Source organism: Phacochoerus africanus, chromosome 16 (genome assembly GCF_016906955.1).
Source record: "Phacochoerus africanus isolate WHEZ1 chromosome 16, ROS_Pafr_v1, whole genome shotgun sequence".
Classification (NCBI taxonomy): domain Eukaryota; kingdom Metazoa; phylum Chordata; class Mammalia; order Artiodactyla; family Suidae; genus Phacochoerus; species Phacochoerus africanus.
Window position 1 is genome coordinate 15837478 of NC_062559.1, and position 26503 is coordinate 15863980.

Consider the following 26503-nt stretch of genomic DNA (forward strand, 5'->3'; position numbering starts at 1 on the left):
CAGTGAACCGGCTTACATCTAATGACAACACCCAACAGATTAACACATGTAGTTACCTAAGACTAGACTTTGCAACAAAATGATCTTGGATAGTTTACCAGCAAATTATATTGTTTATAATTAGACAGTCAACAAGTATCCAACAAACATATACTTGATGTAGGCAGAAGAGTTGACTGATGACAATCTTAAATTGGTTCATGCCAATTTCCCAGAATACAGCATATAACCTTGGGGTCTTGGTCATGCATCTGCATATGTATTAGAGCAGACTAGACTTGTTTCCTGAGACACGATCTCTGACTGTAAGACTTCCTTAACCTTATAAAATGTGGGGTAGGTAGTCTTTCATTCAGCCCAATGTCCATGTTGGGCAAGAAGAAAAGAAATCAAAACGGCCTAACCTAGAGAGTTCCCATTGTGGCTCAGTGGAAATGAATCTGACTAGCATCCATGGGGATGCAGATTCGATCCCTGGCCTTGCTCAGTGGGTTAAAGATCTGGCTGTGAGCTGTGGTGTAGGTCGCAGATGCAGCCTGGACCCTGCGTTGCTGTAGCTGTGATGTAGGCCGGCAGCTACAGCTCCGATTAGACCCCTAGCCTGGGGACGCCCATATGCCAAAGGTGCAGCCCTGAAAAGACCAAAAAAAAAAAAAAAAAAAAAAAAAAAAAAAAAAAAAAAAAAACAAAGGCTGTTTAACCTACGCAGCCCTACTTCAATTCCTATCAGCTCAAAACCTGTACAACTCAGACTGGGTTTTGAGGGCATAAATGGGAGCAAGTACTGTATCCTTTCCTACACTATCAGTAAAAATAATCAATTACAAATAACATTCCTAAGGTCTTACTATATATACTGTGGGAACTTCATATGTATAGCTTTGTATTTCATTTAATCCCTTCAACAACCCTTGGGGGCATTTATCATTCTCAACTCCAACTTTCAGACAAGTCAAATTAACTATTTAGCACCAAGTCATTCAGGTAGTAAGAGTTAAAGCTAGGATTTCAAGCACAGGTCCATGGGCCCACTAAGGCCCATACCGACATTCACACCCTTGAATGTTATCCAACAACTGCAAAAGATCTTGTAAACTAAAAATACTACAAGTACACTTATTTTTATTATACAATCTTAGGAAACCATGCAATCAAACAGCTGAGAGTTCCCATCATGGCTCAGTGGTTAATGAACCCAACTAGTGCTCCTAAGGATGAGGGTTCGATCCCTGGTCTCGCTCAGTGGGTTAAGGATCCAGCATTGTCATGAACTGTGGTGTAGGTTGCAGAAGTGGCTTGGATCTGGCATTGCTGTAGCTGTGGCACAGACCGGCAACTGCAGCTCCAATTCAACCTCTAGCCTGGGAACTTCCATATGCCAAAGGTGCAGCCCTAAAAAGACAGAGAAAAAAAAAAAAAAAAGCTGTTTGACTTTCCTTATCCCAGATGTGGCCACATTTTCATAGGGTAAGTGAATTAATCCTGCTATACCATTCACTCAGCAAAGCACTCTGGAATCCTCTGGGAAGAAGGCTGCTAACAAAAATATGTTATTATAATAATCCTTATCTTACTATACAGATATGGATTCTATTCTGAAAGGCCTATCAATAAAAAAGACAAAAATGATCAAGAGACCTTAAAAATCTCTACTATCTCAGGAAGCCTTAGAAAAGAAAAATATTATTTTAGTTATACGCCTTGTGACTGTCAGCTAAAGTGCTTCCCAACTACTCACTCTGGCTTGGTTTCCACTGATTGAATGCAATTATGAATTGACTTCTAGGGGTGGCTACATCAGAACCTGTGTGAGTGGTTTTCAAAGCTCATCTGTGCAATTTCAGTTTGACGCAGACTTCCACACAAATTCTCCTTTTAAAAAAAAAAGTTCGTAAAAATATTGACTATCATGAAATACCTTCCTGGGTACCTCATGCCACTGGGAAGAAGCTATTATTCTTATATTAATAATTCTTCCCAGAATTAATCAGTCATTGTACATTAGAACCAGCAGCTGGAGTGTTTTGAGTGATAATGAAACCTGTAACAAGGCATCTTCAGCCGTCTTTTCAAGACAATAAGGGAATTAAAATTTCAATTTAAATGCAGAGGTTTGAAACACGCTTCACTGGCAAAATTACTTCAATTAATGTGAGTGGAATACAAAGGACAGACGGCAGAAATGTGATGCAGCAACCAGAAATTCGGTCATTAACGGGCTTGCATCAACCTGGCACCACGACTGCAAAGGTCTAATTTAAACCATACATATCACAAAGCTACAGGCTCCAGTATTAATCAAGTCTATGATTTCAATGTGACGGATACAGGCTTCTCGTTGGGTCACTTCTGGCTTTTCATAAGCTAACCACAGCTGTTTACCTTGAAGGAGGAAACAAAAGGCCATGCCTATTTGCAGACATTCCCCTGTCATGACAATTTCATTATTTTAGGCAGTGCTCAGGTTATCATATCCAAAGAAATAAATATCCCATCTAGCAGCCAAGTCTATAGCTCTCAGCCCATTCTGATGGGGAAACAGGAATTGAAGGCGCTGACAAGAGCCACGGGTCACCACTGATTTATTTACTCTGGATTTATTAACTTGAGTAGGGATTAAATTACTGGGCATCTGCACCTGCCTTAAAATGGAAATGCAAAAGCTTCTGATAAACAGATCCAAGGAAATCAGAGGGTTTTGAAAGACTAGATTGTCCTGTCTTCACTTTCCTCCGATGTCTCAGCAAAGATTTCCATTTGGACCCTTGAGACGCCTTAAGGAGATTTTACTTCTAATAGCACATAGCCACGGGGAAAGGAAATATGATTATTTGCTCCTATGAAGTCCAATGAAAAAGCAATTATGGACCTTACTGTTCACTCTTATATACAAGGGGCCAAATTGAAGAATATTTCTGAATCTTTTGAGCATGCTTTAAGTCCTACCTTTATGAAATCTTCCTGTATATTAGGATATGCTAAGCTTCTAGGTCCTTCAAAGCAACTACCTCATCTGCAAAATGGGGAGGCTATCAGAAAGCTCTCTCTCACATGGGCTCCTGAAAATGCAAAGTGTTAACAAATGCAACATACTTACAAGGATACCAGCACACAGGGAGGGCTGAATACATATTCGCTACTGTTATAATTATACTGTTTTTGTTGTTCATTTCAATATTGCAGGGGGGGAAAGGGTCAGAAACTAGAGAACCTTGCTGTTAAAAAACAAATGCGAATAGATTTACAAGGAGATACGGCTGAGTAGCATTGAGAACTTTGCCTAGATACTCATGTTGCAACAGAACAAAGGGTGGGGAAAAAAATGTAATTGTAATGTATACATGTAAGGATAACTTGATCCCCTTGCTGTACAGTGGGAAAATAAAAAAATTAAAAAAAAAATAAAGAAAAAAAAAAAACAAATGCGCAACACAAAACCCAAACCAGAAGAGAAAAAGCAGACCAGAACCCCTGGAGATAAAAGTACCCTTTCCTGTTTAGTGGTGTGAAAGTCTTCCATGTAGTTACCCATGTGGCCAATCATCTGTGGAGGCTGACAACATGAAGTGCATTATGCTAAATACAGGGTAGACAAAAATAGGTAAGATACATAGTCCCTGTGCTCAATGACCCACCCTACAAACAAAAGGAGTTATAGTTCAATGAAATACATACAGCTTATGGAAACAAAGAAAAGCATCTACTTATGTGTTAAGTATTCTTACCACAACAAAAACATGTAATTAAAAAAAAAAAAAAGAAAGAAAAAAGAAAAGCATCTAATTACCTGGGACATTCAGAAACCAAATGAAATTTGAGCCCAGTCTTCAAGAATAAAACCATTTTCCAAGCATGATTAGGATTAGGTTCAGGGAAATTTATCACTTGTAAAAAAATAAAAATAAAAATCTATCACACCCCTATCTATCAGCAACACAGAACGAGATAATATCATTAATAAAGAGTGACTGTTTTAAAAAGCAACAAAAAATAATAGCCAAAACTAACAAATACATGAAAGACCTCTGGGGATGAAGGACATACATGAAGACTATAATAAATGAAATACCCTGTTTACTGAAAGACTTGTTATTACTAAGATGAAATTCTCTTAAATTTAATCAAAATCCCATCAGGTTTTTCACAGAATTTGACAGGTTGACAACCAAAACTCACATGGAAGAGTAAAGGGCCAAGAACAGAATAGACAGTTCTGAATGTCAAAGTGATGGAATGTCTTCACCTGCAATCAAGATTATTATAAAATAGTAGTAATTTAAAAAGCATGGTTTTAGTGCAGATACAGACAAGACCAACTGAACAAAATAAAGAGCTCAGAAACAGGCCCACGCATTAAGCGAAAACTGGGAATGTGACCAAGGTGGAATTATCTATCAGTAGGAAATGAATTCAATAAATGATCTGAGCCAATTATTAAGCTTATGTAGAAGATAAAATTAGATCTCTAGTTCATACCATATATGAAAAGAGATTTTAAATGGATTAACGATAATGATATAGGATATTCTCTTTACGACAATCAGATAAAAAAAATTCTCTCAAAACAAACATCACCTAACAAAGGAAAAAAGAATGAAAAACATTATTGGATTAAATTTTTTAAACTTTTTAATAAGAGATAATCCTAAAAAAAAAGAAAAAAAAAAGATATACCACCAACTGGAAAGTGGTATTTACAATCCATCAAACAGACAAAGAATTAGTATCTACAATACACAAAGAACTACAAACAGAAAAAAGGAGCTTCTGGAAAATGTCTCTCACACACTTTTCTGGAGCTGACTGCCCTTCCTTCCCAGCCAACTCCTCAGGCCCCCTCTTCCCCCAACCACATGGTTTTTAGTTAGAACTGACAATCATAGTTCCTAAGCCAGCACCACCTAGAACTGACTCCCATATTTTCAAATTACAACAAAAAGATTATTTTCCACAGCAAAGCTAGAAAGATGTAAGATACAGTGTACAATCCTTCTTTTCCTCCAAACACCCAACCTGCCCACACATGGAAAAAAGTCTACAGTAAAGCAATGAAGAAAACATGCAGAAAGACCATACAGATGGCATTCCACACACACTTCCGTTCCTTCAGCAGATTGGCTACATGAGTAAAGCAACTGCCTTACGTAAGTGAACTAGAGCTGAATTTCTCTAACTTATGACCATGAATTTGAAGAAGTAGTTAACAGGGTCCTTAAAAAAATAATTTAGGGAGTTCCCGTCATGGTGCAGTGGTTAAGGAATCCAACTAGGAACCATGAGGTTGCAGGTTCGATCCCTGGCCTTGCTCAGGGGGTTAAGGATCTGGCGTTGCCATGAGCTGTGGTGTAGGTTGCAGATGTAGCTTGGATCCCGCGTTGCTGTGGCTCTGGCGTAGGCCGGTGGCTACAACTCCGACTGGACCCCTAGCCTGGGAACCTCCATATGCTGCAGGAGTGGCCCTAGAAAAGGCAAAAAGACAAAAATAATAATAATAATAATAATAATAATAATGTAGGAGTTTCCGTTGTAGTGCAGTGGAAGCTAATACATGAGGATGCAAGTTTGATCCCTGGCCTCGCTCAGTGGGCCAGGGATCTCGCATTGCCACAAGCTGTGGTGTAGGTCACAGAAGAGGCTCAGATCCTGTGTTGCTGTGGCTGTGATGTAGGCCAGCAGGTGTAGCTCCAATTCAAACCCTGGCCTGGGAACTTCCACATGCCGCAGGTGCAGCCCTAAAAAAAAAAAAAAAGTGCAAATAATTTTAAAAAATAAGAATAGTTTTTAAAAACCAGATTCATTATTAATTAGCTCTTAAATAAATTAGCCCTTAAGGGATAAAGGCTAATCCTAAAATCTAAAATCCTAAAATGAACATAATTAACACAGAAATAAATACTAAAAAAACCTTTACTTTCTTCTTTGGCCACCTGGCAGCATATGGAATTCCCAGACCAGGGACAAGATCTAAGTTGCAGCTGCAGCAATGCTGGATCCTTTAATCCAACCCACTGTGCTAGGCCAGGGATCAAACCCACATTACAGCCCTCCAGAGATGCCACCAATCCCACTGCACCACAGAGGGTACTCCCTAACTACCTATTTTAGTATATGGCATTTACTTCAACGCAGGCCCACTACAAAAAATGTTTCAAGTAGATGTATATATGCTACACAAATATACATAAATGAGCTTGTCTACTCTGATTGCTGCATCTTGGTCATTTGGCACCTATATGCCTTCCTAACACACAAACCAAGAGTAAAGCTGAGAGGTGACTCATTTTTTGGCAGACACCATATAGTCATTATTAAGGAAGACGTCACTATCAACAGATCCTGAAAATAATCAATCATTTTGCCGCTCTGAAGACAAGACCATAGTCAGCAGTGAAACTATCATATAACCAGGTTTTTATGACAGAGTATCACGGCACATCTCACCTCTTGGTTACCAAATTTCCTTAAAAGCTTCTTATGATGGACGTGGAGCAAAATTCTTCTTGAAAGTCTGAATGAATTAGAACCACTTAGAGGACTTAACCTGTTTTTCTCCCACTAATTCCTCTCAGTGTTTCTTTCCAGGGTTGCAGCCAATCTAATTTGTTGAAACAAAGATAAGGGACCTTTACCTATTGCGGAAAACAAAATCCAAATACAGTCCATCTGCTGCTGAGAGTTTCTGTTGTCCCCAGACAGCTCTGAGAAGGCAGCGGAGGTGTGTGTGTGCAAAAGGCAGGTAGAAAGAAGAGCAGCCCTCTCTAGGAACCACAGGCCCTGGGCAAGGTGGAACTGTTAGGGAGCAAGATACTGCATTTTTATTTCTTATTCATCTTCCTGATGCTCAGCCTCATGTAGTACCAGCTGCAACCCTCTGTGAATTTTCATTTCTAATTCAAAAAGTAGCAGAATGGACAAAACGGAGGCTAAAGGCTCGGCTGTTGGGTACCCTTGCTTGACAAAATTACTTCCAGAATTATTCCAGCCAGAATTACTCCTTACCAATGTAAAGGAAAGAAACAAAGCCCTAATGTGAAAGTGCCTTCATAGAATTCGTGGAACGTCAAGTTTATTAGTCTCCTAGCATCCTCTCCCATGCGGATCACACTCTTCAAAATGAGACTCACTGACTATCCTCCTCTGAAGCTGAAAAAAACACCTCTCGTTACCATTCCAACACGACTTAGGTACTGGTTTCTCACCACCATGCTCCTCACTGTTGTTCCAAAGCAGGCAATACATCAAGAATAACCGCCTGCCGTTTTGAACACTGAAATGAGGAAGCCAACTAGCCAGGCTTCACCTGCCAGGGCTTGTGAACCCCAAAAGAGCAGTGGGTAATGTGCTTCACGAACGGCGGAATTCACAGAGAAGGGAAGGCAGGCTCTTTGACCTGAGCATCACAGGAGCTATGCCCTTACCAGCATGTCGGTGGCACTGAGGTAGTGCTTGCTCGCCATGCACTGTTCCAGCTTTTGAGGCACTTGCTTGATATTCTCGATTTCATCCAGCAGGTTCAGGACATGCTTATGTTCAATCCCTTCAATCCACAACTTCCGCAGTTCGTCTCGTTTGCAGTGCAACAGCATCTTACATGAAAGCAGATTCTCCTTCACCTGCAACACAACAGTTTCAAGCTTGGGTCAGTTCCAAGTCTTCCCAGCCCAAACCCACCATGTGGTGTGTGCTCTGCACCGGCACTGTTTCTAAGCACAGTTCCCACTTCTCACTCCTGTTCATTCCCTTCTGGCTCATCTGCTTGCAAAATTCCGAATCCCAGTTCTGACAGACTCCCCTTGCATTGTGTGTCCATGTCTACGTTTGTACTTTCTCTTCAGTGACGTGCAAAAATGACTCCCCACCTCTGAGGGTATCCAGGAAAAATTGCTCAGGATATCAAGCACCCTGAAAATATCAAGTTCCCATAGCGATGTTCATCTATCGCAAAGAGAATGACTGCTTTGAGAGTCCACGCTACTCTTCCCTGCCCATTCTTCCTGGGCTATTTCCTATTCAGCTGATAGGTGACTGGGTCCATCCTTCTGGAGCGAGAATTTCAGTTTAAGTTTCCAACCAAGGAACTGGGAGTTCACCTCAACTGACCAAAATCTAAGTCTACTTTCCAGAAAAGAAATTATACATCCAGGGATAAACTCAAAATAAAGCGAATGGGGACACACGGCCATGTATTCCAATTTTTAGCTACTAAGTAAGACAAGTGCAGGGGTGCTCATTGATCTGCACCGTTTGGTGACCAGCATACAGGCACAGCTTGATAAAAGGAAGAGGCGAGGAGAAGGGACAGAATCACAAGGTACATAATTAGGACATTTTCATCTTCTACCCTAATGACAAGTTTTTGATTTTTATAGCATGCAAAAGGAGAATCATGATCTTTCACCATTCACAGAACTCTTTTCATAGACTTCTGATATTCCCTCGGATGTCTTTTTATTTCAATTAGGATTTTGTATTTGTTTACAGTTTTGGTTTTGTTTTCAGGGTGAGGTAAGATTTACGCATGACTGCCTCAAGTGTACCGTTTGAGGAGTTTCAGCCAATGCACACATCTGCATAAGCCAAACCCTCATCACTATCTAGGACATTTCCGCCACCCTAGAAACTCTACCGTGTTCTTAACTATTGAAAATCTGTTTTCTTCTATAGTATTTGGTGTGGTGGTGCACAGACTCACTGATGCTGTATTTCTGGTAATTGCAAAAATAGATTTCAGAGTTCCCAGGTCATGGCGCAGAGGAAACAAATCCAACTAGGAAGCATGAGGTTGTGGGTTTGACCCCTGGCCTCACTCAGATCCTGAGTTGCTGTGGCGTAGGCTGACAGCTACAGCTCTGATTAGACCCCTAGCCTGGGAACCTCCATTTGCTGTGGGTGTGCCCCCCCCCAAAAAAAAAGGACAAAGAGATTTAAAAAAATAAAAATTAAAAAATAATAAATTTCAACATTTTTCCAACAAACAAGGAAAACATGAAGATAGAATGCTAAAATTAGAAAGCGTTCTGGGAAAGCATCTAATCCAATCCTACAATGTTAGGACAATGCCTCAATCATACTTTTATCAAAACTCTCTAATGTAAAAAGAGCCCTGAAAAGGGGGACTTTGCCATCACTCTTGTTAAGCATAGAGGTATGACTGTTAGCTTTGGGGGGAGGGTCACTAGACTCCTTTGAAGATCTGATGAAGAAGGTTCTATACCTCTATTCCTTCCTGGAATCCCATCAGAGGGCCAAAGCATTTTATTTATCTTTAGCACAGAACAAGAAAAGAGAACAGAGAGGAAGGAATACCAAAGATGACGAGAAAACCTTGGAAGCCATCGAAGATGAATGGCACCAAGTGGGGTTGCTAACACTGCAAAGGAGGCCCCGAGGAAAGACACAAGGAGGCAAGAGAAGAGGTTAAAACTGAGTGTTTTGAGCCCTCATCAAACATCCTCATCAAACCACGCAGATACACACTCCCCTCCTCCCAGCAATGGTCAAACAGGAGAGGTACAATCTGAAGAGCATCAATTAGAAAGAATCTGGGTTAAGAAATACCAGACACAGCTGAGAGAAGGGTGTGAGACCCTGGAGAGAGAACAGGAGGATGCAGTCCAAGTGGACCCACGGACAAATAATGTCCTCAGTGCTCTCTGGACCCTTAGCCTCCTGGGCTGGCTCCGATAACACGCAGCTTGACTTTGAGCCCCAACACAGGAAGCTTAGGGCTTTCCCCCGGGAAGGCAACCAAGTGCAAAGGGCTATTGACAGTCCTATCAGAGGTTTCACCAAGGAAACTGCTGGGTCCCCACCCAGTCAGCACTAGACAAGCCCTACCACATGCTCCGAATTTCCAATCATCTTTGCAATACACCTCCCTCCTCCATCCAAAGCGTTAGACAAGGATCACCATTAAGTCAAGCAAAGCCTGCAATATGGAAAGACAGGCATCAGAAAAGAAAAAAAAAAATTACTGAGGGGGGGTAGAAGAAGAAAAACTAGGCAGGAAAAAAATGCTTAAGCTTTAATTAATATCCCTTGGGGGGAAAAAAGAAGATATTACAATGAAACAAGAATGGGATGCTATTTAAAAAAATCAGAGCATGAAAAACAGCTCTTGGAAATTAAAAATGACAGAAAAAAAAAATCTAAAACAAAGGTTAGAAGAGACTCTTGAGCAAAGTTCCAAAAAGTAAAACACAAAAACAAAAGGAAAATAAGAGATTAAAGAAAACGGGGAGATTGATGCACGAGGTCCAATGCTTAGCAAATTAAGAATTCCAGTAGAGGAAAAAATGAGACAGAGGAAACAATTAACATAAAATGTTCCAGAGCCAAAGACACAAATTTTCAGACTGAAAAGGCATACCAAGTGTTCAAGACGAGGAAACAAAAAAAGACCCAAGTCAGGGTACGCTATCCTGACAAATAAGGACACAAGGATATAGAGAAAATCCTAAAAGCTTTCAAAAGAAAGGAGCAAAAAAACCCATACAAAGGACTGTGAATCAGAATGCATCAAACTTTTCTCAAGAGCAACACTAAAAGCTGTAAGACAAACGACTAATAGATCTTCAAAATCCTAAGAGAATTATTTCCCAGAAAAACTATCAATCAAGTGTGAGGAAAGAATAAAGACATTTTCAGACATGCAAGCTCTCAAAAAATAAACCTTATCTCAGCAAGCTACTGGAGAATGCTTTCCATCAACATAAGGGAAAAACAGAAGGGAAGAAACAGGATCCAGGAAAGAGGGAAACCAATGCAGAAGAAAGGAAATGGGATGTTTCAGTCACCTCCTCCAAGGAAGTCAACAGTATTGCCCAAGGAAATACACATCACTGTGTACAAAATGGCTAAGTAACCAGAACTATTGTATAGCATAGGTAAATCTCAATACCCCATGATAGCCTATGTGGGAAAAGAATCTGAAAAAGAATGGACATATATAAATTGGTAGAAAATTATGCAACTGATTCATTTTGCTGTATACCTGAAATTAACACAACACTTAAGTTAACTATACTCCAATAAAAAATTTTTTTAAAGGAACGAGTATGCTGGATAGCTTAGATGTAAATTTTTACGTCATTATAATAAAATAAGTGCTAGCTATTTAACCAAAAACTGAGATACAAAGGGTTTGAAGGAAGATGAGGTGAGGTGGGAGAAAAAGGGAGAACCACAACCAGCAGTTCACATACAGTGTCTAAAAGAGAAAAAGCCAGGAGTTCCCACCGTGGCTCAGTGTAAGCAAATCCGACTAAGAACCTTGAGGTTGCAGGTTCGATCCCTGGCCTTGCTCAGTGGGTTAAGGATCCAGTGTTGCCTTGAGTTGTGGTGTAGGTCGAAGATACGGCTCCGATCTAGTATGGCTGTGGTGTAGGCTGGTGGCTACAGCTCTGATTAGACCCCTAGTCTAGGAACCTCCATATGCTACGGGTGCGGCCCAAAAAAGAGAAAAAGGCAAAAAACAAAAATCAAACAAAATAGAAAAAGCCAGAAAAACAGGGTGTTACTTAGAAATACAGAAATATTAAATATCTGGGGGGGGGAGAAAAAACTTCAACGAGTAAAGGTCTATGCCTCTGAAGTGTTGGCACTGGGACTGGGGTAGGACCAGGTAAGGGAGTGCTGCATTTTTTTTCTTTAATCAGCACTTGTGGTTTTATTTGATTTTTTTAAACACATTTTTCAAGGCCATTCCTAGATCCTCTTAGAATTCTTGGTCTCTGGCTTAAGAACTCCTGCGATTAAATCTATCGTATTTTACCTCTTAGTTAAAACCTATTAGACTCTGATAGCTGATATTCTACTTAAATCACCTCGGTTCCGTATTTCTCAGCATTTTCCTCTGTGTGTAATAGTTACCATGCAAACGGTTAAAAATAAATTTTGTGTCATACAACTCACAGCTAGACGCTTCATCAAAAGAGTGGGAGACAAACTTAGAGTGTCCTTAAAGCTGGGCAAACTCCTTTCTGAACATGACAGCACTCCACACTAGGAGCTATACAATATCATCAGCTCACTCCTCATTTTCGATTACTACATGGAGAGAAGACGAAAAGGAAGGTGGAATTGGGGTGCGTGTCTGGGGGTGGGGGAGGGGACATCAGGCTGTGTGCAAAATGAACACGACCGAAATTATCCCCTCAACTGAGTTTAGCCAAAGCTGCCGGCATAAGAAGCTCACATGAACTTTTCATACTAAAGCGCCCTGAGGCTTCAGCTTTTTGATCAGAAAGTCACAGTTTCAAAGAAATGTTCTTCTAAAACTTGGGGCAGCAAGGGGAACATTACTCAGCAATAAAAGGGAAGAGACATGCAGAATCTTAACATTACGCTGAGTAAAAGAAGCCAGACACTAGAGTATATGCTATTCAAAGTTCTGGAACAGGCAAAAATAATCTCTGGTGCTAAGAATTCAAATCAGGAGTTGTTTGGAGCAGGACTGGGTGGGCTGGGGGGTGGGGGGAATTGCCTATGAAGAAGCAGGACAGTCTCCAGAGTGATATTAACACATTCAAGGATACAAACACTTGCCAAAACTCACTGAACTGTACTCTAAAAATTTTGTATGTAAACTACAGCTCAATAAATACAATTTTTTAAAGAGGGAGGGGAGAAGCAGGGCTACATTCACCAACGCATAACGGCATCTAAAGTAAGAAAGGTACCATATTATACCTAAACGTTTATTTCTCAAATGCCTGGGGGTTTTTTGTTGTTGTTACGAGTTTGTTTTTTCTTTTTAGGGCCCTACCCATGGCATATGGAAGTTCCAGGCCAGGAATCGAATCGGAACTACAGCTGCCGGCCACAGCCCCAGCAACGCAGGATCCAAGCAGGGTCTGCGACCAACACCACAGCTCACAGCAACATCAGATCCTTAACCCACTGAGTGAGGCCAGGGATCGAACATGCATCCTCATGGATGCTAGTCAGATTCGTTTCCGCTGAGCCACGATGAGAACTCCTCAAATGCCAGTTCTTTTAGAAATGTGGTGACAGCATTTTAATTCCATTATAATTTATCAGGATAATTAAGACTGAAAAATTGTGTTGCTCTGTTTCTCCCTTAAACAAAACCATGAAGAGTCAAGCTTTTCAAATCATGATATCAAAACTGGAGTTCCCGTCATGGCGCAGCGGTTAACAAATCTGACTAGCAACCATGAGGTTGCAGGTTCAACCCCTGGCCTCGCCCAGTGGGTTAAGGATCTGGCGTTGCCATGGGCTGTGTTGTAGGTCGAAGACGCAGCTCGGATCTGGTGTTGCTGAGGTGTAGGCTGGCAGCTGTAGCTCCGATTCGAACCCTAGCCTGGGAACCTCCATATGCCGAGGGTGCAGCCCTAAAAAGACCAAAAAAAAAAAAAAAAAAAAAAAAAGAAGAAAGAAAGAAATCTTTCCTCAAACACATTTCCTTTGCTTCTTAGAATTCTAGTAACTTCACGGTTGGTCCAAATCACCCGTTCAGAAATTATTTCAGGGAGTTCCCACTGGGGCTCAGCAGGTTAAGATTCCAACTAGTATTCATGAGGATGCAGGTCCAATCCCTGGTCCAGCTCAGTGGGTTAAGGATCCTATGTTGCTGTGAGCTGCAGCACAGGTCACAGATGCGGCTTGGATCTGGTGTTGCTGCAGCACAGGCCGGCAGCTACAGTTCCAATTCAACCTGTAGCCTCGGAAAATGTCATATGCTGCAGATGCAGCCGAAGAAAGAAAGAAAGAAGGAGAGGAGAGGAGAGGCGAGGAGGAAGGACAAAAGAAAGGACCTGGCATTGCCACTGCTGCGGCGTGGGTTCAATCCCTGAGAACTTCCATATGCCACAGGCACAGCCAAAAAGAAAAGAAAATAAGGAACACAGGGCCCCAAAGGTTACTGTGAATGGGTATGTGAAAGGTTACAGAAAGCAGAGAAATAGATTTTCGCAACCCTGCCTTGGGAGAGAGCAAGCAAAGAGGAAACAAACTGGGGCCTCTGAAGAGCACTGTGGGAGTATTTGACAAGAAGGATGCTGACGGAGGCCCCGGGGGAAATGGCCGAGGTCCTCACTTTCAAGTCAGGAAATCAGCAAAGCACTAAACCTGGATCAAGGATAAGGTAAGAGGGAGTTCCCGTCGTGGCTCAGCGGAAACCAATGACTAGGAACCATGAGGGTGCGGGTATGATCCCTGGCCTCGCCCAGTGGGTTAAGGATCCAGCATTACTGTGAGCTGTGGTGTAGGTCGCAGAAGAAGCTTGGATCCGCAAGGGTTGCTGTGGCTGTGGTGTAGGCCAGCAGTGTAGCTATGATTCGACCCCTGGCCTGGGAACCCCCATATGCCAAAAGCAAAAAAAGCAAAAAAAAAAAAAAAAAAACAAAGGGAATAAGGTAAGAGGAGGAGAGGAATGCCTTGGAATGTGCCTATTATCTGTAACAAAGCACAACAAATGTGCAAGCACCTCACTGAAACTGTAGACGAGAAATATCCTGTGGGGTTCCCCATAACCAAAGGCTGGTAAATGAAAATTAAAGTAATAATCACCATTATTCTTACTTCTAAAAGTACAAAATATCCTTATTTTCTTTTTGTGGTTTAAAAAAAATCAATCTTCCTATAAGCATTGTCACGGGTTTCCTCTTAACAAGTGTCCAAACCATTCCTTCCCCGTAGTCTTAAAGCAAGTGCCTAGAAGGAATGAACTTTAGAAACACCACTCACTGGTCTGTTTAAAAGCCCTTTAGAACTATCGATCATTTTTAAATTACCTTCAAACTTTTATTTCTAATGCTTTTTTGCCCCTTCGTTTTTTAGATTCCATTTTAAGGTCTTAAATGCTGAGAGGTTCCACTCAGCGGTTTCCAAAGGCAATACTTTTGAGTTGCAGAGTCTGTTACCAGTACACAAATACAGATACTGTTAAACTTAATGCAAAGCTTCCCTCCTAGGAAGCCTGAGATGGCATTAATGATCCAGGCCCATCTAGATTTTAAGTGGCAGTATCTCGTTACTGCCCACAGTTTGGCATGTCCATTTCTAGGCTTTTTTCCCTTTCTCATACAAGTAGCTTGGATCTTCTATCATTTATCTAGACTTAAACAACTTCCTACCCAAACCATGTTGTTCTCTTGTGATGGTGTCCGTATTAAAATTTTCTTCATTCTCATTCTGCCTCTCAAAGTATACGTTACCTTCACTTAAAAAGTTACACAACTATTTTCGCTACATGTCAGGTAATGAATGTTAGATTACTCAAGGATTAAGCCCTAACAACTTCATATCAGTAATCACCTATGGTTATTTCCAATTACACACAAGAAGAATGAGTTAAGAACTTGACTCAGCATTAACAGAGCAGCCTAAATTGGTGGGAAACATAGTGTTTATGCACACATCACAACATGGATATGTTTCTTTGTTTTCCCTTCAGCCTATCTGATTCTATGTTAAGTATTAGATAGATACTTAGTATCTTTAAAGAAATTTGATGCCATCTCATCTACTTAGCACAGGATAAAGGTAACACTCAAATTCAACTACTACCAACAAGCATCACCCATACATATAGCGCCAAGTCCCCAACTCATCATCGGTTTTCAGTGATGCTGCTGCCATTAACAGTCATTATTATGAGAGACACTGGCAGAACCAGTGGATTCGGGGGGTAGGGGGTGTTTGATTCTTTTTCTTTTTACGAATGCACCTGCAACATATAGAAGTTCCTAGGCTAAGGGTCGAATCGGAGTTGTGGCTCCCAGCCTACACCACAGCAACGCTGGATCCTTAACCCACTGAGTGAGGCCAGGGATCAAATCCAAATCCTCACAGAAACAACATTACGTCCTTAACCTGCTGAGCCACAACAGGAACTCCAGATTCTGAGGTTTTTCTAAGGCAGCAACATCTCCTTTGTATTCAATAACACATTCGGCAATAAAAGGAGAGCCCCACTATTTTACTTACTATTGACATTAATTGACCCAATCAATCATACATGGCATTTTATTTGCATGTATTTTTTTTTTTTCTGGAAAAAAAAATTCCAGAGGGACTTGATTGATTTATAAAGAAGTCTGGAACATCTGGGAAGAGTCAAATCCACCTGTCAGCTCCTATTATCCTCAAGGACAGATTCTACCATAGATAAATTCATATATAAAACAAATACCAAAATGGGAAATGTACACTCAACAGTTCTATGTTCTCAAACTCTACAAGGTAACAAAGCACAAACATGAACATCCTTGTCTGCCTTGGCCCCCACTAAAATCTATTCTCATTTTAACACCTACGGTAAAATTAAAAAAACAAAATAAAAAAGGAGTTCCCGTCCTGGCTCAGCAGAAACTAATCTGACTAGTTTCCATGGACACACAGGTTTGATCCCTGGCCTCGATCAGTGGGTTAAGGATCTGGCATTGCCATGAGGTGTGGTGTAGGTCCCAGACGCGGCTTCTATCTGTCATTGCTGTGGCTGTTGCGTAGGCCAGCGGCTACTGCTCCAATTCAACCCCTAGCCTGGGAGCCTCCATATGTCCCAGGTATGGCCCTAAAGACAAAATATTTTTAAAAATGAAGTAACACCGAGAGTGGCCCTTTTAAAGGGTTGCCCACAGTGTGCCATTCTTGGGCTCAAAACCTTACGATTTTCCATCATGCCTAGAGTTAAAGTCACAGTCCTTATAGTGATCAAGACCCCACATGACCTGGAGTTCCCGTGGTGGCTCAGTGGTTAATGAATCTGACTAGGAACCATGAGGTTGCGGGTTCGATCTCTGCCCTTGCTCAGTGGGTTAAGGATCCGGTGTTGCTGTGAGCTGTGGTGTTGGCTGCAGACACGGCTCAGATCCTTCGTTGCTATGGCTGTGGTATAGGCCGGTGGCTACAGCTCCGATTTGATCCCTAGCCTCGAACCTCCATATGCCGCGGGAGCAGCCCAAGAAATGGCAAAAAGACAAAAAGACAGACCCCACATGACATGACCCTCCACCACAGCTCACCCTTCAGCTCTCTCATCTCTCTGTTCCTTCTCCCCACTTCCCACTCCAGCCCCACTGGCCTCTGCACAGCTTTCCCCAATTCCAATCATGTTCCTGCTTCTGGAACTTTCTGTATCTGCCATTCCTTCTTCCTTGGGTGCTTTTCCAGACTCTCTGTCACCTCCTTCCAGTGCTGACTTGAATATAACCTCAGTGAAGCATTTCCTGACCACTCTATTCAAAACAGCAACTCCCTACTCTTCTTCCTTGCTGGCTGTGTGTGTGTGTGTGTGTGTGTGTGCACGCGCACGCTTTTTAGGGTGCAGGCACAGTATATCAACGTTCCCAGGCTAAGGGTCGAATCAGAGCTGCAGCTGCTGGCCTAAGCTACAGCCACGCTGGATCCTTAACCCACTGAGCAAGGCCAGGGATCCGAACCCATATCCTCATGGACACTAGTTGTGTTCGTTACCACTGAGCCACAACAGGAACTCCCTTCCTTGTTTTGTTTTCTTTAAGCCCAGCATTTCTTATCACCTGTTATAACCTCTTTTACTCATTAATTTATTGGCATTCCCTTGTGGCTCAGTGGGTTGAGGATCCGGCATTGTCACTGCTATGGCTCGGGTTGTTGCTGTGTCATGGGTTTGATCCCTGGCTCTGGAACTTTCACAAGCTACGGGTCCAGCCAAAAAAGAAAAAAGAAAAAAAAAATAGCCTGTCTCCCTAAACGAGTATGTCAAATCCACAAGAACAGGAATTTTTGTCTATTTTATTCACTTCTAAACCCCAGGACCTAGAGCAATGCTCAGCACACAACAGACACTTAATATATATACAAAGGCTAAATGTGTGTTGCTACATCTCATCTTTCTTCCTGTCTCCTCCCACCAGCCTGTAAGCCCCATGAAGACAGGGACTGGTGGTTTCCATTCTATGGAAATCGAAAGCAGATCTCAGTATCTAAAACAGTCCCAGCATACGGCGCAAATATTTGTTGAGTAAATCCTCATTCCATTCTTTTGGCAGAGAGCAGAAAGAAAATGTCAACTCAGATCCACACCTTCTCAACATCTTGCTTGGCCCTGAAATAAGGGAATCCAGTGATTACTGAATCATCCGCATTTGTACTTTAAAAATACACACACTTTTATTTTGTATATAATCCAAAGTGCAAGTAAAAACCAAAAATGACAGGCAAAGATTAGTGCGGAATCATCAGTGTTTCCTTGGTGATCAGCAGCGGACTTCCACAGTACAAAATTGTCAAATTACACAGCGAAAACAAATTCGCTTTCATTTCTCCCCCCAACATTTTTCTTCTTCCCTGTGTCAATCATTAAAGGCGTCTTTGAAAAGAGATTTAGCCCGTTCTTTCTCTTGCCAAGACTGAAGTGAAGCCCTAAGAGTTCTGTGACATTTACTTTCTCGACAACTGCCTGACGTAATAGACACAAAGTTGTCTTTGTTGTTTTCTTGTGCTCAAAACTCCCGCACACTTAAAAATGAGGGCAGTGACAAGACTCCGGCGACTCGAACAAATGTGAAGTCATCACGCTGAGGCTCTTCCGTTTCAGCACCAGCCAATACTCTGTTTCGGCCAAGATCCTATCGACTCAGAGTGATAGGGAGTCAAGGCAGAAACCACCGCAGTGCTTCCCCTGAGACCAGGACCAAGTCCTTCCAGTCAAGGGCACTCATCTGAAAACACCAGGACCACGAGGTCCTTCACCCTCACTGCGATTACCCGAGGCAAAGCCAGCAGGTCAGCCGCTCTATACATTCATTTTCTGACCCCTCTTGAGTTTAGCATATTGGGTCAAAACGGACTACAGTTTACTTTAAATCTGGAGTCAATCATCTATAGCTTTACCTTGTTTCAGATCAATCCATAGGATGAACTCACCACTTGAAAAGGCTAAGAACTGTAGTATTCCTTTTGAAAATGCCCAGTTAATTTTAAAACGAGAAGAGGTTGGCACATTGCTGCAAAAAAAGGTTATGAGCCTTCTGAGAGTGAAACCGTGCTCTTGGAGGCCCAAACTTTTTAACAGCATTCTTAGAAGAATCATTTAGGTATCTACTCACACCATAACATAAGGCTAGAAGGCAGGGGAGAAGACACGTGAGGCTGTTGTAAGCACAGCTATCACTGGGCAGGTCCAGTCCAGGGAACTCCTGAACCGATCCAACAGCACAAGGTAGGTAGTGCTTCAAACGGTCTACGCAGCCCTCTGGCCACAGTGCTGGAGGGTCAGCTGCTGAGTGCTAAGGGGCCCAGTATGAGCCTTTGCATCTCTAACCCCAACAAAACAAGAGGTGGCTTGTACGCTGGGGTTCTGCAAAATCTCATTTACAAAGAAACGGCTTATGCTTAAACGACGTCTGAAAACCAGCAAAAAGCATCTCAGAGCAGGGAGACCAGAGTTCAAATTCTAAACTTGTTGAGTGAGAAACAGACCTAATCATGCTTGGCAAGGAAGCAGTGCTAAGTGCTGGCAGGTGTTATTTATCAGAAAGTGGAAGTCTAAGTATTAAAGGAGTGACCCTCAAAATGCACAGCCGAGAACCACATCACCATGATGTGACAGTACATAACCTTCATTTGAGCAGCTCGTCCCTTGACCAAGTATAGAAATACCCGATGAACCCACTTTATCCTTTAGCGACTAAGAAAGCGGCATTCGAGAGCGAAAAGGTTTTCCAAGACCAACCCTGAGAGGAAGGAGGTGGGCGGGTAGGAAGGATGAGCCAAGAAGAGGGAAGAGGGGGAGGAAGAGAGAAAGAAAGTAAGAGGAACAGCTCAAGATATGTAACACAATTACAAAATAAAAATTAATACATGCTTGTCACTAAAGAATGATCTTCAAGAATTTCAGGATTCATAATATTTTAACTATGTTTAAATAACTTGTAAGTTAGATTTTTCTTCTCCCAAGTTACCAAGAACGAACACTGACTTAACAGCAATCACAACCAACCTCAAATGGAGTGACAGATTCAAAAATCAGAATTTTTTTTTTTGTCTTGTTGTTGTTGTTGCTATTTCTTGGGCCGCTCCCTCGGCATATGGAGGTTCCCAGGCTAGGGGTCGAATTGGAGCTGTAGCCACCGGCCTACGCCAGAGCCACAGCAACGCAGGATCCGAGCTGCGTCTGCAACCTACACCACAGCTCACGGCAACGCCGGATCATTAACCCACTGAGCAAGGGCAGGGACCGAACCCGCAACCCCATGGTTCCTAGTCAGATTTGTTAACCACTGCGCCACGACGGGAACTCCCAGAATTTTTTTTTTAATGTTCAACTGCTACAGCAAACACACACACACACACTCATGTGTAATGTGAGCATATTAAGTACATTTGATACATTAAAATGACACTCACTAATAGTAAAAGGCCCTAGAGGCTTAAAACATCTCCTCTTTAGGCTTCCTCAAATTGAGGCCCTCTCCTTTGTGTCATTTCACACGGCAAGGACAAGTAATGGCCAGAGTCAAGGATCAGACACAGGGGAAAAACGCAGCAACGCCAGATGCCTTCTGTGATCCTCTTCAGCCCGGCTTTCCAGAAACTTACAAAACTCCTTGCAAAGCATCCCTGCGAATCACCCGTGAAGGCCATTATCACCACCAGAGCACCTCCCCAAGCTACAACGCCGGGGCAAAGGGAAGGCCCTGCAATGGCCAGACCAGCAGGATGGAGGCCCACCTGCTTTATCTTGTTCCGGGAGTTGGTGATGCGCTCTGTGATGCTCTGGTACGTGCGAATGGCTGTCGTCAGTTCTGTGTAGTGCTGCACGATCAGTTCATCCAGGTCTCGGTCACACTTCTCGTAGGCCTCTTCCAGGCGCCCCTTCTCGTTTTCTCGATCTTCAACGTCATCACTGGTCGAGAGGGTCCTGGTTAAGACAGAATAGATCAAGCCACGTCCAACGTGAACGCCAAAGGTACAAGAAAGGGGACTTCGGCAACGCGAGCACATTCATCTCACTCACTAGGACATGACACAAGTTACTAAGAGAAAAGATGGAACCACCTGCACAGTATATTCCAGGAGCCCATCTAAGGGGATTTACTGGTTTGCCTCGCTGAGGAGGCCTTCCCTTCCCTTTTCCCCTTGGCAAGGTCAGGTGAACAGCCAGCATGAACTCTCCACGAGTCTGGGCAGGTCTCAATTTGCTGGAGGAACTCCGCAACTTCCATTGCCCTTACCAGTGGCAAGCCCGGCCAATGAGACCTCGGGGCGTCTAGGAATGGTTTTCTTGCAACCAGATGCACAGGAAGCAGGTGCCTTTTCCCAACACTGCGGATTGTCATACAATGACAAAATACTCCAATACACTAGCTGTTTTACAGTCCTGAACAAGAAAGCCAAGACACATGTGCCAAGCTACTGCCATGACGTCCCTGGGCCACCAAAGCAGCCAGCCCACAGCTGCCTTACTTTGCGACTGCTTGTGAAGGGAGATAACATCCACTGTTTAAGTCACTTTGGCCTGGTCTTCTTTTATATAGAGCCGAAAGCCTCCCAACTACACAGGTGCTTCTACACTGAGGAACCACCTTCCCAACAGTTCATCCCAATGACCTGAATTTGGAACCGAGCCCCCAAATAAGGTCACCGTCATTCTAAAATCCATTGCAACAGCAATAATATCAGCTATCCTACGAGAGAGTCCCCCCACTTACTATTCTTCCAACAGCACTAACAAGATTGATATGAATCAACAATAAGCCGGGAATGAGATAGATACACTTATTAAAAAAATCTTTCAATAACTTCGTTTGATACATGGGCCACATATCTTTGTTTCTTCTATTATCTCTCTTGGATAATTTTTTTTTTAATTTAGTGTTATAATCAGTAACAAAGAAACCTTTTCCTCTTATCTGTTGGCTGCGGCAATTTAGGGTTTCATTAAATTCCCTCGGTTTTGTCAGCTTATACATTCAGCAGACTTTGTTCCGTTCATCTTTTTTAATTTAGGGAGGGGGTGGTTTAGGCTCTCAATGAGGGATGCGGTCAATTCTGAGTCCATCATTAGAACTGCCTTCAGAAAGGATCGGTCAGGGAATCAATTGCGTGTCCCCTTCTCGCATTTTTGCCAGCGCAATACCTTCTCCCAGCAGCCACGTAGAGCAGAAGATCTTCCTGCATGAGGCACCTGACGTGTAACATTGTTCTTTCCATTTGGAGGGAGACTCAGCAGGCCCGTCTCTGACGTCAGCCTAACCTCCAAGAAGAATTTTGTACATGTGCTAGGGATGCCCAGAGATGGGGCCCAGCATAAAGTGGGGTGCGGGTGCGGAGAGACTGACAGGGAGTGAAGACAATACCCACGTCTCTAAGGGCTGTGACATACACTCAAGGAAAACCACACACTGTGAACCCCGAGACGTGAAGGAAGGCCTTTCCCACACCAGGTCCTGTGTCCGCCTCTGTAACCCGGGCAGACGACCTCCAAGCTTCCCTTCAGGTAGAAAATACCACATGGGCATTTGACTAATGAAGTAAATCAGAGCGGAGAACTTAGGGGGAATCTGGTTGTAAAGGCAGAGCTCCCAATATTACTTGCAATATTCGGGTACAGGACGGCGAAGGATGTCCGCCTGTTGTTTCAATGATACATAACGTTGCTCTTTAAATCTGATACCTTCCAGGCTGTGAATATCGAGTCAAGCACCATCAGAAATCGCCTTCAATTTATCAACTGTCCCAAAGGGAAGAGCTCCTGGATATTTAACTCTCCTATTTCCCCCCCTCGCCCCCCGTCACAGCCACAGACTTTTCAAAGCTACAGGGGATCGGCCAGGCATCGTCATGACGCTCTGTGTGACTTCCCCCCGCCACCCTCTGTGGAAGGAACGGTGCCCAACATCTCCCACTGTTTACAGTAACTAGTGGAATTACCATTAAGGAAAAGTCAGGTTGAGAGAGAGGACACTTTCTCAGGGGCATCAGCTGTCAGTGTAACACATTACCACAGCATTAGGAGTTATTTAGAAAACAGAGAGGGTTACTCAAGCCAAGATGAGACACTAAACTGGGTCGGGGGTGGGGGGGGGGCCTAGGTTCTAATTTCATTTTCAGAGAAAATATTTATACAAGGATCCAGCCTATGCCATGTCGCCCTGCATTTCAGATTCATCCTCCTTTTTTGGCCACACCTACAGCATGCAGAAGTTCCTGGGCCAGAGATCAAACCTGCGACACAGCAGGGACCACACCAGGTCTTTAACCTGCTGAGCCATCAGGGCACTCCAGAAATTCATCCTCTTTTTGTCTTTTGAGGGCCGCACCCATGGCATATGGAGGTTCCCAGGCTTGGGGTCTAATCGGAGCTGTTGCTGCCGGCCTTCGCCATGGCCACAGCAATGCCAGATCCAAACCATGTCTGTGACGTACACCACAGCTCACAGCAACGCCGGATCCTTAACCCACTGAGCAAGGCCAGGGATCGAACCCGCATCCTCATGGATACATTTCCACTGAGCCACAATGGGAACTCCCAGAAATTCATTCTCTCGATGTCCCTAGTCGGATTCGCTAACCACTGAGCCACAACGGAACTTCCTTTTTCTTTTTTTGGGGGGGAGCTATAGCTGCCGACCTACAGCACAGCCACAGCAATGCCAAATCCCAACCATGTCTGTGACCTAAACCACAGCTCGCTGTAATCTCAGATACTTAACTCACTGAGCAAGGCCAGGATCAAACCCACATCCTCATGGATACATTTCCACTGAGCCACAATGGGAACTCCCAGAAATTCACTCTCTCGATGTCAACTGGGCTGAATGGCATTTTGCCTTTAGTCAAAAATACTTAAAGAACTCTGAGGACAAAACCACTGAAGTTTTTTGGTTATTGTTTAACTCTAGAAAAGTAGTAATAGTAATATCTAGAGAGGTTGTACATTTTATAGAAGTTATGTTTAACCCTCAGAACAGCCCACTGGAGAGGCTCTCTCTTTTTTAAAGACGAAGCAACTGAGATTTGAAGAAGGTACATTAATTTGCTCCACCTCACCCAATGAGGGGGAGGGAGATAATGCAGGGATTCAAAACCCAGCTCAGTCTGTTTTCAGATTTTGCTTCTACCTGCTAGAGTTGTAGGCTCTGGAATCCAACTGCCTGGATTAGTACCCTGGCTCCACCATCACTGCCCACATGATCTTGGTCACAGTATCTCATCTGCTCATCTATAAAATGGAAACGATAGGTAACCTTCCTTATAGGGTGGTAGGTGAGAATTAAATGAGATCGAACGAGGCCTGGCATATCACTAGCACTCCACAAATACCGGCAGTGGTTGCTGGCTGTCATTGTTAGGGCAACAGCAGAAAAGGCAGTAGCATTTTTCCACAATGTCATGGTAACGGCATCCTTCGGAGACAAAGATTCAAGCTTCATCACCCCAAACACTAGATCATTCGGCACCGGGCCTGAGATTTGACCCCTCTTTCACTTTTCTCCTTAACATCAAGAATCATGAAGATTTAAAAAAAAAAAAAGAATATGATAAAAGTTAAAAAAAAAAAAAAAGAATTGTTAAGATTTTGAGATTTTTATCCCACTTACAAGCTAACAAGTTAGCCTGCCACAGTTTCATGGATACTGGGAGAGGTCATACAACTCCCAAGTCACAAGTTTAGGACTTTATTACTCACAGCACAGCAAGTAGCACGAGCATCAGTGTATTTCTATCAGGTTCCCCTGTCCCCCAAGTCCCATGAGTGTTGGGCAAATGGACCCCAATGGATACCTGCACATACTGAGTTGCTGAAAAGGAACCGTCAACTTAAGACACTAAATCTTTTATACATGACAGTTAACATGCTTGGCCTTTGCTCTAGAGGCAAAGATTACCCCTATCCTCCAAACATCTGAACATGCCCAAGAACCTCCAACCAAGGGCACCAGTGCTTTGCTCACAAGAACTTCAGAAACATGACCCTCCCAAAGAGAACAGTCTCCCGACAATAATGAAACCAAATCCGCTGGGTTCCTCCACGGACTGCATGGTGGCAAGCAACAACAGATGGGAAACAGAGATTCATTTCCAACCTGTTTTCTTCTCTGCAAAATGAGACCAGAAATACAATGTCTCACATGATAAAGATTTGCAAAATGAATGAAAGACCCACCGTAAAAGTTGATGAACTCGAGGGAGAAAAGTTCCCGAAACCTAGCAAACGTCAGGGTGGGATCATCCGACTTTAAGCCAATGACTTGATCCAAACTGAGAGCTCGTCATCCAGCTCACGCTGCCTGCCAGGTCAGGAAGCTCCCCTCAGCCTTCTAAGCCTCTGTGGGAGGGAAAGCTCACTGGCTTACAAAGCCATTCACTGCAACTCTGAACAACCCTACGTGTTACAAAGCCTTTCGTTTCAATAAAATACAATCAGCCTCTTTATAATTTCTACCCATTGATCCCAGTTCCACCTTTTTCAGTAACATAAAACAAGTATTTCCTCTTCCATAAAAATCTCTCTTTAAATGGTAAAGGGCTCTCAGTACTTCTTTCTTCTCAGGTTCAACACCTCCAATTTCTTCATCTGTTTCTTCCACAACGTGGCAGCCTACGGGCCTTGTTCATTTCTTCTGAAGCCCCCTCGAAAATGGTTAACCCTCTGTTTCACCACATTAATCTAAGAGGTTTGCACAAAATAATTTACTCCTGACAACAACCCTGTGAAGCAGGTGCAATTATTCCCCCTCTTTTTACATATGAGGAGACCAAGTTGTGGTTTAGAGGCACAGAACTTTTAAGCAGCAGAGACAGGCTTCAAATCTGGATAGCCTGGCTCTTAAGGTTCTCTATCCTGCCTCTGGAGATGTGGTACTCGTAACTGACACAACATACTCCTATTATGGGGTGACCAGTCCAAAGAGAAAAAGCTTCTATATCCCGTAATATGGGTGCTCAATTTCTAATAATGTAGACTAAAACGCTATAGTATTTTCATAAAGATTGAGTCCAAAAATGATCGAAGATCTGACAGTAAGTGCTGACAATCTAGCTCTCATTCCCCGACTTTGGAAATTTGAAAACTAAATGGACACATTTACATGCATCCCTGTGTCCCACATTTTGAGAAAAGAAGGTCAAAGTGAGGCAGGGGATATAAATTACTGGGTTTCTATTAAACACCAGACATTGCAGAAGTTCTTTTGCCCGCGTGGTCTAAGGCAATACTCAAAAATCGTCTGGTGAGGTAGTATCACCATCTTTTTACAGATCAGGAATCAAAGCAACAGAGAAGTAAAGTCACATGCAAACCAGCACACAGCTAGCAACATCCCAAATGAAATTAAAAAACTCAGTGTGCTGGACTCTAAAACCCATGCCCTTTCCACCACATGTGTTACGAAGTCCTGCCCTTCCTGACTTCAGCTCCAAGGCTGCAGAACCACACCCTCGTCAAGCTACCGCTCACGTGTAAAGAAAGGAGTGGACAATGGGAGATGGGCACAGAGCACTCAGCAGCTTTGTGAGCAGCAACAATCTTGAATCTGGACAAGGATGTTTA

General features: G+C 42.9%; 1 protein-coding gene across 2 annotated transcripts in view; it reads right to left on the minus strand.

Moving 5' to 3' along the window:
• Window positions 1-26503, minus strand: part of EXOC4 (exocyst complex component 4) — an 808154-nt gene that overhangs the window by 763740 nt on the left and 17911 nt on the right. For both annotated transcript variants that reach the window (XR_007132659.1, XM_047763590.1), the window contains exons 2-3: window positions 20680-20869; window positions 7419-7613 (exon numbers count right to left, since the gene is read on the minus strand). Coding sequence is in view for 1 of the 2 variants with exons in the window: in XM_047763590.1 (XP_047619546.1) it covers window positions 7419-7613; window positions 20680-20869 (385 nt within the window). In the remaining variant the exon portion in view is untranslated. The remainder of the gene's footprint in view (window positions 1-7418; window positions 7614-20679; window positions 20870-26503) is intronic.